At 42.2% G+C, this 17,989-nt stretch overlaps 1 protein-coding gene across 1 annotated transcript in view; it reads left to right on the top strand.

Annotated features, from left to right (window-relative positions):
• The first annotated feature begins 2,460 nt into the window (after positions 1 to 2,460).
• Positions 2,461 to 17,989, top strand: part of GALNT2 (polypeptide N-acetylgalactosaminyltransferase 2) — a 98,733-nt gene continuing 83,204 nt past the window's right edge. Inside the window, exon 1 of the mRNA XM_037391071.1 lies at positions 2,461 to 2,659. Coding sequence (XP_037246968.1) covers positions 2,546 to 2,659 — 114 coding nt within the window. The 5' untranslated portion in view covers positions 2,461 to 2,545. The remainder of the gene's footprint in view (positions 2,660 to 17,989) is intronic.

The raw sequence follows: 17,989 nt of genomic DNA on the forward strand, positions 1-17,989 counted from the left end.
TGGGATTATGGCTCCAGAATTGGGCACTTCACATATATAAATATATGATATTTTCTGCGGGGAAGGATGTCATGCACAGCACCCTCTCCCTCAGCAGATCTGCCTGCTGAGGGAATCCCCCAGCAGCAAGGGAGCTGTTTCTTCACCTCATGTCCAGCTGATCGTAGAGCTTAAGCGGCAGGAGTTTGTCAGAATGTTCACAATCTTGGGCTACTGACAGTGCTCTGAACTATATAGAAAATCTTACTCATTAAAATCTAGCCTTTGGGGTGGTGTGTGTGTTTCTTTTTACATGCAAGCACAATCAGTGCTTTTGCAGGAACTGTTCTCACTTGCATCAAACATACTCGGGATAAATCAAAAACTCTCATCCAGAACATCTGCGTGTCTCCTGGCAGCCCATACTCTCCAGAGTACCTCACTTCAATGGATGCCAGTTATTTGATTCCAAAACTTGTATTTTGCACAAATTGGGTGTCTCTCTCCAACTCCTTCCAAAACCAAGAGTCGCTGAGTGTATTGAAAGTCATTTGCTCTGAAGAGAGATCTCTCTTTATTTTACACTCCCTGAATGAACAGTTACTTGGGATTTCTTCCTTTGTCTTTTCACCCATCCTGTTGCTCCATCAGGGCTCTGGCAGGTGGGCAGATACGCAGTCATCCACTGAAATCTTTGCATGCCAGTCAACTTCTGCCCAGACAGTGCCAGCATTGACATGAATCATCTTCTTGACAAGAGTGTCAGCAGAGTGACTGTGCTGGTGAGCAGGTGAGTTTTTGATGCCATTTCTTTTGGCTGCTGGATCTTTGCCTGCTCATGCAACAGAATTGCTGCCAGAGCCCTGCCACATCCTGGCATGGCTTGGTGAGGACTATTCCACAGAGGCTGCATAGCCACTGGCGTGGCTGGACTGGCAGAAGTCTGACGTCAGTATAGATAGGATGACAGAGATGCGGGGTACAGGCGGAATGGGTGGCAGTAAGTGTATTGATAAAACATGGTGAGAGGACAGAGAAAACCTTTAAAAACCAGGAATGTTCTGTTTTGTGTGGGTACCATGGCTCTGAAATAGAGGTGCTTTTTAATTGTTAGGGAATGTGTCTCTTCCTTTCTTAGTTTTGTGTTCTCATTTCTTCATGTTTCACAGTGGGATAAGAGAGCAGCAAATGCCGAACAACAGAAAACTCAGTGGTGTGGAAAAACAGCAGCATGAGCTGCACACACACAAGTCAGTGAACCACAGTGAGAGCCAGCAGCAGTGTAGCGTCTGTCCTGAGGTGTTTAAGGGTGGAAATGGGTGAGCAGAAAGAAAGGTAATTTTACCAGGCGATGACCCCACACCAACAGACCAGCCTCTAAGAGTGAGGCCCCGTGTGGGTTAGCCTCCCGGGATGATCCAGGCAGTCCCCCAGAGCTCCCTTTAGGCCAGCATAGGGGAGACCACGCTTCCAGCTCGGGCACTGCTGTAATGCGGTGACCCCAGAAGCGCAGGGGGAGCAGGTGTGTGGCCTTGGTGGGACGGTGGGCTTGTCAGGACCTTGGTGTCTCCCATAAGGCCATGGAAAGATCTCTCAAATAACGTAAGGCAGAGACTTACCAAATGAGATGCAGGCACCTGTCACACAGAGGACACTGGACATCACCCAGCGTGACTTTGCTTTCTCACCTTTGAGGTTTAATGAAGACCCGTGTCACCACCAGCCTCAAGTGACTTCCAGGACACCACCTTCATACAGCACGCTCGTCGTTCCCCGCCGTTCGGTGGGAACAGCGGGGAGAGCGGCAGAGACACGGCATGAGGTGGCCAGCCTGGGCCTTCCGTGGACCTGGGAGTCTCCAATCGGCCAGCGCGGGTGGGAGCGACATCCCAGAGCGGAGCGACCAGCACGGCAGCGCTGCGCTCCGCCGCCCCGAGCCGCCCCGGCCGCGGGTGCCGCCGCCGGCAAACCCGGCCGGCCGGGTCGCCCCCCTCAGGCCCCAGCCCCGCCGGCCGAGCCACGGGGCGCGGGCACGGGCACTCCGCCGCGCTCGGCCTGGGGAGGGCGGGGGTCAGGCCCCCGCGGCGGCTCCGAAGCCGCGTTCCGGCACCCGCCGGCCGCTCTCCCCGCCCGGCCACCCGAGGAAGGCGCAGCCGGGGCGGTCCCGCCGCCGCAGGGAGGGGGGACGGTTCCCCGCGCCGCCCGGCTGTTGGCAGCGTGCGCCCCTCAGACCCGCGGCCGCCGGCGGGGAGGGGCCGGGCCAGGCCCGGCCGGCTGGGGGCGGGGGGGACGAGCGGGGCCGTTCCGGTGCTGCCGCCGCGGGGTACGCGCGGCCCCGGCCCCTGAGCGAGGAGGCGGCGGCGCGGCGGCCCGGCGTGCTGCAACCATGGCGACGCCGGTAGCCCCGCCCCGTCCCGCCCCGCCCCCCGCGGGGCCGTGCGGCGCGGGATTGGTCGGGGGGCGGGCGTTCGCCCTCTGCCCCCTGACCCTGCGCGGCGGCGGCGGCGGCAGGAGCGGAGGCGGCGGCTGCTGCTGGCCGTTTCCTGGTGGCGGCGCGGGAGGGAGGATGCGGCGCAGGTCTCGGCTGCTGCTCTGCTTCGCCTTCCTCTGGGTGCTGGGCATCGCCTACTACATGTACTCGGGCGGCAGCGCCGCGCTGGCCGGCGGCGGCGGGAGGAAGGTGAGAGCCCATCCCGGAGCTCCGGCGGGGGGAGCGGGGCGGCCGGGGCCGGGCTGGAGGCGGCGCGGCTCGGGGCGGGGGGATCCGCTCAGCCCCGCGGGGCGGGGGGGCCGCTCGCTTTCAGGCGGGGCGCAAGTTCCCCTGGGCTTTCCGCCCCCGCCGCTCCCCAGCCCGTTTCCCGGAGGCAGATGGCTTCTTTGTGGACTTCAGACCGGTTTCAACCCCGTCACGTCGCTCCCCGTCCAACTGCGGCTGGCCACGTCCCGGGCCGGGGGAAGTCGGTGTGGGAGGGGAGAGCGGGGCGGGCGGCCGGGGGGGCCGGGGCCGCGCTACGGGCCGGGGGGGCCCCGCCTCGGCCCCTCTCCGCTCCGGGCAGGTAACGTCGGCCCCTTCCTTCCCCGCCGGCACCGGGGTCCCCTGGGCTCCGGTTCCCCCTGGAGAGAACCGAGGATCCCAGCCGCAAATGCCTTTTCTCCCCATGTACAGCGATTTCTTCTTTCCTTAGCGCTGCACCGAAAAGCTGCCGTTTTCCGATCGGTTTTGCAGTATTTCAGGGAATAGCCGGATTTGTCACATTTCGTGCCTGTGGTGTGGAAGGTCTGGCTCTTCTTTTTTTTTTTTTTTTTTAAATGGCTCGGTTACTAATGTTCAAGAAGTTGTCTGTTGACAGTGCTGGAGTGATTTTTTTTTTTTTTTTTTTCATTATTCCCTCTGTCAACTTGTTAAGGAAATTTTCCCATGTGTTGTGGTAATTCCTTGATCGTGAGAATAGCTGGAAGCATGTCATAGTCTGTATCAAGCAAAACAGGCTTTTGTGGCATGATGTGGGAGGCAGCAACTTTATCCACTAACTCTAGAAAAAATTAAGGTTTTTTTTGTGTATGGCCTTTTTTACTCCCAAAGACTAGTAAAGCCAAGAGCTTTTGGAAATGGTTTAAGCCTTATATTTTGGAACAGGAAAAGTGAAAAAGCATCTCATCACTGCGTCAGTTTTTCAAAAAAATCTCACACAAACCCAGAAATGCGAAGAGGGCAAGTGAGCGGTGCACTGCAGTTCAGCAGCGTTATTTGCTAATAAATGGCAGTCTCCTGTTAAATGAAAAGTAGCATTTTTAAAGTCTAGCACTGTATAAGAGGGGTCTTTATGTTGCTCGGCTGCGGTTCAGTTCATCGGTGCATGTATTCCTGGTAAAAATCTGCCGATTGGTTCCTGTGGCAGGTCGTGGAAGCAAATACTTGCGTGATTACTTGTGTGAGAAAGTGTCTAGAGAATAAGTCGCTGCTCGCTGATAATTGGCTCTCTCTTCTGATGTGTCCTGTTTTATTTTCTCTCCATAGCTTAGGAATGCGTTCAACAGCAACTTTTGATATAATAAAGTAAGTGTTAAGTGTGTATTGCTAAATACAAGTTCTGAGTCCTTCAAAGTAGATACAATAGGAGAAATAGATCAAGCATGTGATAAAAAGTAAGGCAATAGCCTAAAGCCTTTCTTGAAGAACTGCCGGAGTGTATTTGGAAAGTAAAAGCAATCTTAGGCTGCTGCTGTATAATGGGATAAAGAGGAGCTATCAAGGAAAATATATCTGCAGATAGGGAAGTATATTTTTAACTCTTGCGTTGTGTTTCATTTGATGTTACCAGACGGATTTGCAAGTCTGTTCAATTCATTTTTACTGCTGGGGAACCTGCAGTGTGGGGATAGTGATTTGCCCAAGGTCACCCAGAAGACTAGGTGAGAATGAAATAGAAAAGAAACCAGTTTTTCTAAGTAAGAGTCTGGTACTTTATCGCTAGAACCTGCTGCTGTTTATTATTGATATTAGTAGGAGGTTTTATTATGGTTTTAAGAGATCTGTGATACTAATACTTGCTTTGGTAGTGTAATTCATTATCACTCTGCCCAAAATCTAGTAAACTTTACTGGTCTGGGTAATTGGGACAGTTTAGTGAAGATAATCTGAAGAAAAAGAGACATTTCATAGGCCTGAGCTGAAGCTCAGTGCTAGGTTTACAAATGTGAAAGTTTAAAGTAGGTTGTGGTAAGGAAGAAAGTAGGTACTGTGACCACAAGAAACAAGTGGGGAAATTAACAATTATGTGTGGATTGGTGATTTAGGATTCTATTTTCTGTCAGTGAAGCGTAAAATTTAATCCTGGGCCTCAGTGTAGGTTAGCAAATGTAAGTAGGGGAAGATGTGTGTAATGTAATGGCTTTTGAATCTCAATAAAAGGCTTATTAACTTAGTGTCAGACCCTGGCATAAAACAAAAACACAAACTGTCTTAAACTTACAAACAGAAACCCTGCTGTAGTAAATTTCTTGGTGTGTATGACTTCATGTAGTCCTATTACTTGCCCACTATTTCAATATAATGGAAACAGTTGCTTGCAGAAGAACATCACTTTTAATAAATTGAAGTCTCTGCCGTGTTCAGTCTATAAAATTACAAAAGCCGGGAGGGGATAGTACTTCATTTGTGTAAGCAATTTGCATGTTAATTACAGATCTGGTTATACAAACAGGATGTTTTTTTCCACAAGGATGATGAGGGGTTTTTTTTTCCGTACGCAGATATAGTGTGTTACCCAGACATACTGGACTTGTCTGGCACAGTCACCAGTCCTGTGATGCGATGAACATCACCAATTTCTTTTCTCTTCAGGAGAGTTTGAAGTTGTTTGCCCTTTGCCAGGATTGCACTTGAGTGTGAGAAAAGAGTGATTTTCTTTTTTTTTCTTATTAGGATAGTGTCAGGATTAATGTCAGCTTCTAATTATTTTGGTTCTCCATTTACAACCTTTCTAGTAAGATCTGCAAAGCTGTTTGGCTGTTGCAGTGTGCGGTACAGCCTTGCCTAAGTTTTTGGCCCCTGTGCTGTGGCTTGGTGGGAGGGAAGCAAGCATGGAAGGGTCTAAAGCACACAAAGTAGAAGCTGTTTCATTGTTAAATATGTAAATAATAATAATAAAAAAGGAAGGTGCAATGCTTCTCATTCTGGACCTAGACATAAAAACTAGAGTAGAAAGAAATAATGTCTTTTATGTCTGGAATTTAGGGTGTGACAACCCTTTCCTTTTTTCTTGAAAGGAAGAAAAGGGTAGAGTCGAAGCCTTTCACTCAACATGTTCTTGGAGGGGGCAGAAATGTGGTTTGTTGTTTTTTGTTTGGTTTTTTTTTTCTTCTCCCCTCCAGTGAATCTCCAATTAAAATGATAGTAAGCATGAGAATGCCATGGCTTCAGTTCACTCCTTTTCCAGCCAGATCACTGGATTGTAGATTGGAAAGAGTGAGTCTGATTCACTTGTTTAAAGGTTAGAGAAACAGTTCCCCAAACAGAGGCTGTGACACAGAAGAAAGCAAGCTGCAAGCCCAACAGTTGTGAGATTGAGAAAAATGTGGGCTACTTTTGTGTTCACTTAATATGTTTTATATTAAAAAGCCTTTGGAGCAGAGACTGGAACTTCCCTTCCTATTGTGGATGAATTTCCTAACCCGTAGCAGAAGTGGCTTATGCTCTGTGCCTTAGACTTGCACAAAATGGAGCAGCTTCTGTAAGATGGTTAGAAAGCTGCTCATACTCTCTGAAGCCAAAGTCATCTTGATGATGTGATCCCCTCCTAAGGCTGCTGTGAATTTGAGTATTTGTCACACAGGTTTTGATTTCTTTAACCACTAAGCTCTTGCACAATAGAGTGACTGGATTGAGGGGACCCCATGCCCCCCCCCCCCCCCAAACAAACAAAACAGCCAAAACCCCCAGCTGTTTTCTAAAGAACTTACTGTGCTAGGCATTAAGAAAGTAGCCCCATGTAATTGAGCCCTTCAGACAGGACAGAGGAATGTCTGCATCTTGTTGAAAGCACCAAAAGCTTCCTGGCTGCTGCCAAGAGTGAAATCCTCCTAGGCATACCCTGAAGGAGACCTGTAGGCAGAAAGGGGATTTACTGCTGAAAGCTAAGGCACCAAGAGAGGCCTGTTAGGTTAAGCTGCAGCTGAGCCAAGGTTTGGAGCCTTCTGGATTTAGGTGACAAGAGTGCTGACAAGCTTTTGCTTTTGTTGCCGTGTAAAGAGTGTCGGTTGTTTTTTAAGTTGGACCTCTCTCCCATCCCACCCCACCTTTGCTATCTAGAGGAGGAGGCTAAAAGCAATCTTTCAGTAAGGAGAGATGGCTAACTTTTGCCAGTGTTTCTTAAAATTAGAAATATCTTTATTTTTTCATTAATTCCAGCCAGCCAAAAAACCCCAAACTCCAAAACCCAAACAAACCCAAACCCCAGCCTGCCTTGAACTAGAAGCTTGTAACTGTTGGCTCATCAGATTTACTGGGTGTAATGGAACGAATTGGAGAAATGGAATTTATGGTTAGTTCAGCCACAGGGAGGCAGGCTTCCCCTGTAGAACTGGTTATTACCCTGTACCTAGTTTATTTTTCCTTTCTATGTTTTGGTTTTGTGCTGGGTGGTGGTTTTATTTTGAAATTTTATTTTGGAGCAGACTTTTGATGGGTGGCTGTACCATGGAACTAGCTGATATGAAATAAATGCAAAGGTAAAAAGGTGATGCTTTGCCTTGAGTACGTCACTAGTTGAAAGTGACTTGATCCTTTGGGGAAAGCAGGAGGAAAAAGAAGCTTTAAGTTCTTGTTCTACAAGGATAAAACTTTAACTCCTTTCAGCATATGCAAACTTTTCCTTTCCTCTTTATTTTCTCATTTTTGGAACCCCTGAACTATTTCAGTTACTGTTAAATGAGGCTTTTATTGCCATTATAGAGAACAATGTACATAGTAGAGCAAGAGTGCTAGATATACTACAGATTTAGTGTACCTGAGGTTTTTTCTTAAGATTTAAGTGGAGGAAAAAGGAAATGTGTTTAAACTTTAGATGCATTAACCTGATTTTGTCAGAGAATGAAACTGCGGAGTATTAACTTTTTGACTGTCTCTCTCAAGGTTCTTGAAGGCAGCAGAGCTTTTTTTTTTTTGGAAGGGGGTTAAAAGTAACCTTTCCAATTCTGTTTTCTTTCGTTTGAGGAAGGCATTGCCAGTTTTAATTGCTGAATGCTAATTTTAGTTTGCTGCATAATTTTCAAATGTAACTTCAGTCCCTTATATAATATGACATTGGACATGATTTCTGATATTTTGATCTTTAGACAAGTGAAGATATCAAAGGTTACAAAAGTCAAATTGTGTCCTTTCTGTGGCATTCACTTTCTACAGGGTACAAGGAGATAGAAAAAGATGTTCTTCTGTAAAACAGGTTAAGTTTCTGCTAATGGATATTTTTCATCTATACTAGTCTGTAATAAATGGGGAAGAAGTGAAATGCCCAGGCACTTCAGTGAAGCTATCCTTCTCTGACTAGAACGTAAAAATGAGTCTCTGAAGTTTGTTGTACATGTATGTTTTCTTAATTTAACATGTCACTGGACAAAATGACTGTCTTGGCAATTCAGTCACTTATTTTTGTGGATTACTTCATAAAATTTAACATTGAGTGTAATGAAAAGACAGATGCAAATTTTGTGCAGTCTGTGGTTGCGTTGGGCTCTTCCCTTTTTCTCCCCTGATATTTGAAATGCTTCAGTGGGGTTTTTCTCCAGTTGATGGAGTGTCAGTGAGAAATTAATTCTTAGCTGCAAGATTGTTGTGTTGTCCCCTGCAACCTGCCAGGTTAGAAGCTGATGACTCTGGCTCTGGTACAGATGCTATTGCTCTTGGATTACTGATAGCTGTTTTGCTTCATAAATGGAGAAGTAGAGCAGGGCTGTAGTGGTGGCAGAAGGAGTTGGGGAAACAAGAGTGACTTTTAGTAGTTTCATACAAAACAGGTTGGTTAACCAGCTTTTCTCTTAGTTTTTCCCTTTCATGTGGGTATTGTAGTAGTTTGCTGTGCTTCTCCCTGTTATTCCATTGCTGCTGTGGTTTGCTGCTTACTGTGATCTCTGTGTACAAAGTTTATAAATCGTAGTGATGTCCTTTGATAGATGTAGTTTAAAAATTTAGTGCACTAATGAAGTGTGCCACGTACCTTACTTGTTCTTGTCTTGTCCATCTTGGTGTTTCAAGGTGTATTACAAATAAGTGTCGGTCATTCTTTCCATGTGTTCTAGATCCTTCCAAAAGTACAACATGAAGAGTGATATAATAGCACTTTTTTTCTAATTTAGAAAAGACACAATAGTACTTCATATAAAGTAAAATAATATTAAAGATCCTTCTCAGTGGCGATTACCATAATGAAATTGTCATCACTTGGTCTTTAGACCAATCTGGGGAAAAAAATACAAACCATTTAAACGTATATTAGAGAACCTCAATCTTGGCCTTCAAAATGACGTGATAATTCCACACTTTCCTTAGATTTCCTCTTTCTCTTGGTCCTTTTCCATTTCCAGTGTTGTGTGGTATCCAAGTGCTTGTGTATAACTGATACTGTTTTGTTAAGATGGTGGTAGATCGAATGAGAAATGTGGTATTGTCGGCTAGAAAGCGGCTCACAACAGTACTCTGCTACAGAATAGAAAAGACACCTTTATATTGGTACTGGGTGTCACTTTGTTGCATGCCTAGAAACTGTTTAAAAATATTAGTTCCAGCAGATAGTCTAGAAAATGTTTTTCGTTGACTTTTTGGTAGCTGCATATAAATTTAAAATACAGTACTTCTGGTTAAGTCAGGTCTGTTTGAAAAGAAAACATTGGGACAGGGTTGATCCTGTGAAACTCGGGTGATGAATGTGAACTGCCCAGATGAAGTAAATGCAGTTGGTAAATATTAACTTGTGCTTCTGTTTAAGTTGACTTGGTCCACTTGAATCTGTTCTTAAATAACCTACTCTCAGCAGTAGTTTAGCTGTAGCAGTGTACAGCCAGGTGTTGTACAGTTTTTCAACTCCCTGGCTATTGATGACTTGTTAATAAATGTGATTTTTATTAGGACTTGGTGAAGAAGCTGTGTATTGCTTATATGTTGGCAATACAGCTGAATTTTAATAATGAATCTGCAGGAAGCAGTGAGACACTTACGTTTTTTTTTGGTTTTTTTTTTTTTTGCAAGAATGTGGGGCTGAATGTCATTGCCCGAATATATTGGGATAGTGTGGAAACGGAGTATCAGAGTGGGTGTTACAGAAGGAAACACTAAGCAGGTTGTTTTATTGCCATTGTGTAATGCAAAGTAGTGGTGTCTTAAGCCATATAAATTTTAAAACCTGGCTGCATCCTTTAATGCTGTTTACTTTTAAATTAGTAGATGCTCATCTTTTCTCCTGCTTTTCCCTTTCATGTAAGCTTTCAAAAGGGTAAAGGATGGATTGAGGAGGGAAGATTGGGGGGCGGGGGGAAGTGAAATGTCCACATCAAAATGTTTGGTTTATGCGTGTTTGAATTTAAAGACATAGCGTAAGATGTTCTAGATACAATAGAAGTTGAACCATTTCATGGTCTCTCTGGTTCCATAAGGCTCTTTCATAGAAAGCTTCATATGGTAGACCGCTCCTGTGAAGCGGAAGTGAAAGTGAAGGTATTTAAATGTGTGGTGTGGTTTTTCTCCATTATGTGCAGAATGAATTATTTTATAAAACCTGTGTGTTACTGATGCGTACCACATACGTGCTTGCCTGTCGTTCTCTGAGTGTTCGTTTGCCAAGTAATGTTAGCATGAATCAAGCTGTCCTGGACTATTTATTGTGTCATGTGGCAGGCATTAATGATTGAGAAAGTGGAAAAAATCAGCATCTGTTTTTTTTCTAAAAACTGTGACTGATACATCCCTACGTCCCCTGTTCAAATATAGCATGTTTTAAACTTCCAGTATGGCTTTAAGGTAGGCTTTTTTTTTTTTCCCTTGGTGTATATCAACTTACATGTTAAAGTTGTTTTTCTTCTGAGAAACAAAGGAACTTGTTCATATGATAGCCTTCCAGTGTAGCCTGTGCAAATTACTATCAGCACTTTTTTTTTTTCCCCCCCCAGTTGCCTTCTCCTCTGTCTAAACTGTTTATTTTCCCACTATCCCTTTTTTATATGCTGGTTTTGTTAATTGCCCAGGGTATCTTTATTGTCATTTAAACAAGTTAAAATATGCTAGTTCAAATAGCTCCACCATCTGACAAAGCACATCTGTGTAAAGGGACTATCCAGGCAGATGTTGGTTTTGAGCTCAGCTTATGAAATTCAAATGGGAAAGGAATGAGATAGTAAAAGAACAGAAAGTCTATATTTTAGAGCATTCCATATATCCCCCAAATCTGCTATTTAGTGCACATCAAAGGCAATAATTTAGATTTTTTGTCTTTATAACTGTGGTCTCTTATGGAAAAAAAAAAAAAGAGCCTATTGGAAAGGTTGCAGGTTCAGTTGTTAACTTTTCTGAAGTTGTAAAATTATTTATCATAAAACCTGGCTGCTTTTTTTAAGGAAAGCAAAGAATAATGAGAGAATATGCTGAGTTTATTAGGCATTAGCAAAGTGCAATAGACTTGTCTACTGAGTAACGGATCTGCTTGAAACAAAAAGGCTCTACCCAAGGAAAGATTATACAAAGAACTGGCACAGAGTTAATGCTATTGTGTACAAATTCTCAAAGAGCTATGACTTGATGAGGAGAAAATGTTTTCTCCTTGTATGAAGTTCCAAATGTTTAGCCACCCTGGAAATAATCAGCACAGCTGAAATTATTTTTGGTTACTAAAATAAATTTGTTCTAGCTGGCTTGTCTGTTTAAGGATGGTCAATAAATATATGAATGTCTATATGGATATATGCTTTAGTGAGATGAAAGGTTAAGGTCTTTACATAGCTTGGCTTTTCCATGTCACTTAAGAGAAGCAAGAAGAAAAAAACTTGTAGGTTTTCTTTGGTTACCAAGGTCTTGGTAAGGAAGAGTTCCTTTTCCTTCTCATAAATTACTTCATTTGGTAGAAAACTGCTACTGACTAATGGTGGGCCAGCCTGCATACTTACAGGTGGTTGTTCTACCATTGGGAAGTGTGTTCCTTTCACAAAACCACTACTGTGGTAGGTGGACCTGCCAAAAATGTGGGGGCAGTTGGATTACAGTATATATCTGCTGGAGTGTTTCACAAAATTGGGTTAGTGTATGTTGTCCAGACAGCATAATCAGTTCTTGTGAAGGGTGGTGGCGTGTCTTCTGCTGCAGTGGAACACACTAGTTACCACAGCAGACCATCCATCAACAGCAACCTTGCTCATTTTCTCTTGTGTTATCTATTTGGAGCAAATAGTGCGTGTTTGTTAGACCTCTGACTTGTGCTCTCACAACACGTGTTGCGTTGCCAACAGCTACTGACATGAAGATGTACCGTGTCATTTAGCCTCAGCAAATGGTGAACCGACTGTTCTACCATGTGGAATAGTTATTACCCATAGACACTCAGTTAGTGAATACTTTTTGAAGCTGTAATTAGGGAAATGTTCCTTTTCATTCCACTGGCACAGCATCTAGCTTTCTTTTGGTGTTCTCTGTAGGTGCTGATGGTGAACAGTAATTGTAGCAAGTGCCATAAGGACTCAGTGAGAGAACTGGAGCTTTACTCTGTCACTTGTGCGCTTTTAAGGACCATTCTTAATACCTCTTAAACTAATAATGTCTATCAATGACAATGCCCCCACCCCATTTGCGAAGTGTGCTTTCTTTTAATAAGCACTTCTTAAGAACTTGCAGATCTTGATAGTTAAATAAAAAGGCATTTGGAGCCTGAAAGAAATACTTAAACTACACGTAGTGGGCAGTGGCCTAGCAAACAGCAGCACTTCTTTGCATCCTTAGGTTTCATATTTAATGTGCAAAAAAGCAAAGGAGGAGAGACTTTGCTGAAAGTGTGGCTGAACACTTTTGGAGGAAAAGTCCTTTTTTTTTTTTTTTTTTTTTTTAAAAAAAATTATTATAGAAATCTAAGTGCCAATGTTGTTTAGCCTGGTAGATTCTTAGTGGGAAGATTGAACTCAGCAGAAGATTGTTGGTACCACCACTGAGGTATCACAAGAATTAGAAGTATGTTAGGACAAAACTTACACTGATCAGAGGAGAAAGAATTCTTGAAGAACTTGTCTGCAGTGATTGTCAGGTTTGTGACACACTTGATGAGGATGCAGTATGCCTCATTAAGGTGCAGTTGTTCAGTTATGCACAATACTTTCCTAATATTCTCTAGCAAAAATAAGCAAGAAATTATTCTTGATGTTCACTTCAGCCTAGACCTAAAGTACCTGGCTTTATACACAGCAAAAGCTATTTGCTAAAAAATCTATTTCAGTTACCTACTGAGATAACTAATACAGATCATAGTGGTCTAGGAATAATACTTCTTATATCCTGGGAACAATAGTTAGAACATCAAGATGGTAAGATCAGCCTGTAGTCATTTAATGTTCTCTCTTGTGTGCTTGCAAACCCAAGAGCCAGAAACTTGGGTAAAAACTGGCTTTATACACATAGGTGGTCTTGGAGTGTGACTTTTCAGAATATTTTTTTTTAAATTGCCATTATTCCTTAAGGTTGCAAATGTTTCAAATTTGGCCATGATTGTGTCTTATTTTAGTGATATGCCAAAGTAGTGCTGTGGTTTGTGTGGTTTTTTTCTTAAGCATATATAAAAATTTTTTTTACCATTTCAAGTACTATACTTGCTAGGTTGTTTGTGTATAAATAATCCTTTTCTTGATAAACTTGGCCATTGTAAACACTGTCTGACAGTATTGGAAAGTCTGGTGAAAATATTCTGTTAAGGATGCTTTTGACTATTTGCATTGTAGCACTGTCTAGAGTCCCAGTTCTATTGTGCAAAAGGCTGAATGGTCTTAACAGGTTACTTTTACACCACGAACTTAGAAAAGGGCTTCTTCCTAGAAGGATTTAGGTATCTCCGTGTAAATGTTAGCTGTGGTCTTACGGTAGAAATTCTCATGTGGTCATCTCTTAGTGTGGCCTTTTGCTGATAAACAAACCTTTTTGTCTACATGAATCTCGGCAAGCTCTATTAGACAACTGGCTTTTATGGATTAAAAGTCAGTAACTGAATGGACTTTAAGAAATGATAATGTCTCAAGTTATACATCATATGGAAAGGATAGCTCAAGCTTTTCAGCCTTCAGCATTGAAGTGTGGTGGACCTCATGGTGCTAAACTTACTAGAATGTGGGTCTGAATTTGACACAGCAGTTAAGCTATTTGAACCACATCTAGTGTGTAATCTTAGTGCAGCTGATGTTGACCGCTTCTGAAATCTCCAGTTCACACATGTACAGTTTTGTTTAGAATTGTGGTATTCTAATGTTTATTTCCAAGAGTGGCTGCAGCTCACATGCAGGCAATGGTTTGGAAATATAATGGCATTTGTTCAGATTAACTGTGATTGTGGCTGTTATCTCATTATGTCGTTTTCCCAGTTACTGAGAAGTTTCCAGTGATGGATCTGGAGAAGCATGCAAGAAAATTGATGTAAGGTCGCCTTCTACCACTTTTTTTTTTTAAATTACAGAAATGTCCTTGGTGTTCCAAGAAGTGTATTAAAACAGTTTAGGGATGTTGTTCACTGAGTCTTGGGGTATAGGAGTACTTTGGATGTTACTTCCTTTGAATACCGTACGATAAGTGAACTTACTGGTTTTCAGTTGTAAATTGCTTTGAAGATTTTTTTTTTTGGGGGGGGACAGGATGGGACTGCTGTGCAAGTGATGTGGTAAAGTCTTGTGAAGACTTCTAAAACTATGTTAAGAAACATCGGTTTTCGTGTACCCAGTTTGTGATGAAAGCCAGTTCATAATGATGAATAAGCAATGTGTTGGATGTTAGTGGGTGTATGTACTTGTCTTTCAAGATGTTATCTTCCTTTTTTAAAAGATGTGACTAGTGGAACTTAAGGAGGAACCCTGTACTTAAGATGGCAATTTCTATTAAAATAACCCATAGGAGCACTGAAATTATGGCAAAAAAGACCCTAAGCACTTGTTTATGTGTGCAGAGCAACCAGTAAGTGTCTGCACTTTTCTTGGATTATTTATGCTTTTCTGTTTGAGTGTTATATACCATCTTAGTTTGAGTTTAATCGTAATTCCCCTTAGCTATATGTTTGTGTCAGTTTCCTCTTGTACTGTCATAATACTTTGTCAGAACATCATGGCACATGGTGGATTTTTTTAAAACATAAATTTCTTGGGTAAGACAGGCTTTTAAGTGGAGATTCTGCTTTATTATACAAGTGAGGGTAAATGTAAAACCGGTCTTGGCAGTTTTTTTGTTTTGGGTTTTTTTTTTTTGTGACCTTTTTGTAGATACTGATACTTTGTTTGCTGCTGTTTCTTGTACGATATTTGAACAAATCTGACTTTCTGCTTTTTGCCAAGAAGTGTGAACTTTGCAGTGACGCAGATTGCTATCTGCAGTTTCAAATGACTTGAAGACATTTGCTTTTGTCTTCTGTAGGTTAAAATAACGTGTTCCTTTTCCTGGATGGAGGCGATAGAGAGGGAGCATTAAATGATCCCAGAAAATGTACTTTCATATAAGTGTCTTATCAGAATAATTAAAAAGATTTTTTTCTAGCTTTTTGGGAACAGCTAGTGCTTGCAGATAGCTGTTTTCTGGTCTGAATTTGTTTAGCTGGCTCTTTTGTCAGCTGAAGGAAGAAGAGTCTCCAATGGGAGAGTTTTTTTGGAAGTATGTCAGTATAACTGTTCTTCTGGCAACTGCGCAGTGTTTTCATTTAGACTGTTCTCATGCTCTTACTGGCAGTGGGCTGTAGCAGCTGGGATGTCAGCATGTTTGCTTTCTTGTGACATGGTTTAGTCTTCTCTTTCAGGCTTATTAGTTTAAGACAGTAATTTTGTAGTAATTTTTTCCCCCTTGTATTTGAATGGCCTTTTGCCATTATACAAATAGTGAAGAAAATGTCAGTGAAATGATAGGAAGTGCTAGTACTGGCTTTTCTTCTGGTTTCGGAAGTTACAGTGGTTATTGCATGCCTGAATGCTATTTTTTGCCCATAGTTCAATGATCAAGTAGTCGATCTCTTCTTTCCTCTTCTCCTGAATTCTGGGTTTTGCCAGAAAAACAAAGCTTATCCCAGTTTTGCCAGTAAACAGCAGTGCTTGCCAGTTATTGCAATGATGTTAGTATTGATAGAACTACTGTTGAGATGGGAATTACTCCAATTGTACTGCTTGAATAGGTGGATAACATGGTATGGGCTGTGTTATTACTGTTCCTTTGAGTGCTAGCGTGCTGAAGCATGTGGTATTAATTTGTCCATGTTAACTTTAAGATTAATTCCCTAAATACTCTAGCTAAGAGTAGCCTTGTTTGCCGTTGAAGAAAACGGTAATTACTGGCTCATGTCTAGTAAAGATGCAGATGCCTTTTAGTGTTTTATAGTGGGAGTAATTAGTCTCTACCACGATATTAATATTCAGTTTTTATGTTTACTTATCACAGTATAATCTATCTTACGTGTGGCACCATGTAGTTTTTCAACTGTTAACTTGATTCTGCCTGTTTTTTCTGGAGGCGCAGTTCTACCTCTTACACCCATTCCAGTAATACAGGCAACTTGTAACATACACTGCCCTTTTAGTCCCTTGAGGGTTGAAGATGTACAGCAGAAGTTGTGTTAGTTCTGTGCTGCACCCTTGGGTTTGTATTTGAATCTCTAGTGGCTGCACTCTTCATCTTAGTTGAAAAAAAACAACTGTGTAAATAAATTGCATGTTCTCTTTTCCCTGCAAGTATGAAAAGCTACTGGTATTGACATGATGGTATTCCTGCCGTGGAATAAAGAATGTATGGTAAATACTTCCTGGGAAATCTGCTGTCTAACCAGGAGCTTAGATGGTTACTTGGTTATTTTCCATTAACTAAAACTTCTGTGATCCTGGATTTAAGCATTAAATAACTGCATACTGGTAAAATAATAAAAAAAGAGCTCAATATTTCTGTTTTAGTACCTTAAACTAGGAACTGACTCTTTCCATTTCTGATGCCCAAAGCCAGTGTTTTTGTGGAGGAAGAAGAGCTGCAATAATCTAATAATTTTCATAGTAGCTGGCATGCACCAACGCACATTTTACTTGTGTTCTGCAGCAGAAAAAGGAGAGGTAATTATATAGGCTGCTACTTTGTTTTAAAAGGTATAGTGTCTGCTGTACGTATTTTTCATCAGTCACCAACAAAGCATCCTGTATAAGAAAAGGAAGAAACACAGCAGAGGTAAGCTGTAGGTCAAAAAATTAAGAAAGGCACACTAAGGAAGCATAGCCTTATCTCAGAAAATCATCACAAGCCCTAAGAACAAGTGTGGGTTTTACTAATCTTAGCGTCAGTACAAATGAGCATCAACCAAAGAACATATCTGGAGCGTGGCATTCTCCCCAGATTTCCTTCAGTTCAGCTGGATTTGACTTTCAGGCAGAGACCAGGTAGCAGAGGCAGCATTTTATACTAATGGCAACAATGTATAATTTTAGTTATCCTATTAAATTCACTTAGCTTTGAGGTTTAGAAAACAATAAATAATCTCTGTGCTGAGCATTAATGATGCATTTTTAGATTGAGCTGTTCAGTATACCTGTTCACCAAATTTACTTGTAGACAAAACCAATTATTTCCCATTAGGAGCAAATATGAGTGGAAAGCTGTTCTCTTCATGTATGTTTTGTTGTTTGGGCTACTGTATCCCTCTACTTCATTTGGTTGCTTCTTGACAACTCTACTGATTTATTTATTTTTCAGTCACGTTTGGATTTCAATCATGAAAATTGTTTTTTTTCATAGACTGTCAGCTGCCTTCCAGTTTGCATTAGCAGAGAAGGAGACTTCTAGAAATGGAAACCACATCAGTTGTGATACTACAGTGTCTTTTTTTTGGCAGCTATAAAGTATGGTGTATATATAGAGAAACTAAATACGTGGTATAGGGGCATACAAAACTAAGAAAAAGGATATGAAACAGTCATGGTGCTTCATCCTAGGATGACAGGTGATTTGGAGTTTGCCCACTTTTGGTGCGTACGTTTCAAAAACTTTTAAGTCACAGCAATCTATAAAAATCAAGAGTTTTGTGTTGCCGCAAACCACGCTTCAAAAATAGCTGGAATGATTGAGCTGGGTAGGAGAACCCACAGCTGTGGCAAAACTAGGGTACTGAAAATCTTCTAAGAAACCGTCAGTTTACTCGGTAACAATCAGTGTGACTAACCATTGAAATACAGGGTTTAGGTTATCTTTAAAGCTAGAATACATGTCTGAAAGCTAAAATGAAGCTGCTTTTCCCCCCCCCTCCTTTATTGGTGTTTGGGAATTCACAGTAAC

Source organism: Falco rusticolus, chromosome 6 (assembly GCF_015220075.1).
Source record: "Falco rusticolus isolate bFalRus1 chromosome 6, bFalRus1.pri, whole genome shotgun sequence".
Lineage (NCBI taxonomy): Eukaryota > Metazoa > Chordata > Aves > Falconiformes > Falconidae > Falco > Falco rusticolus.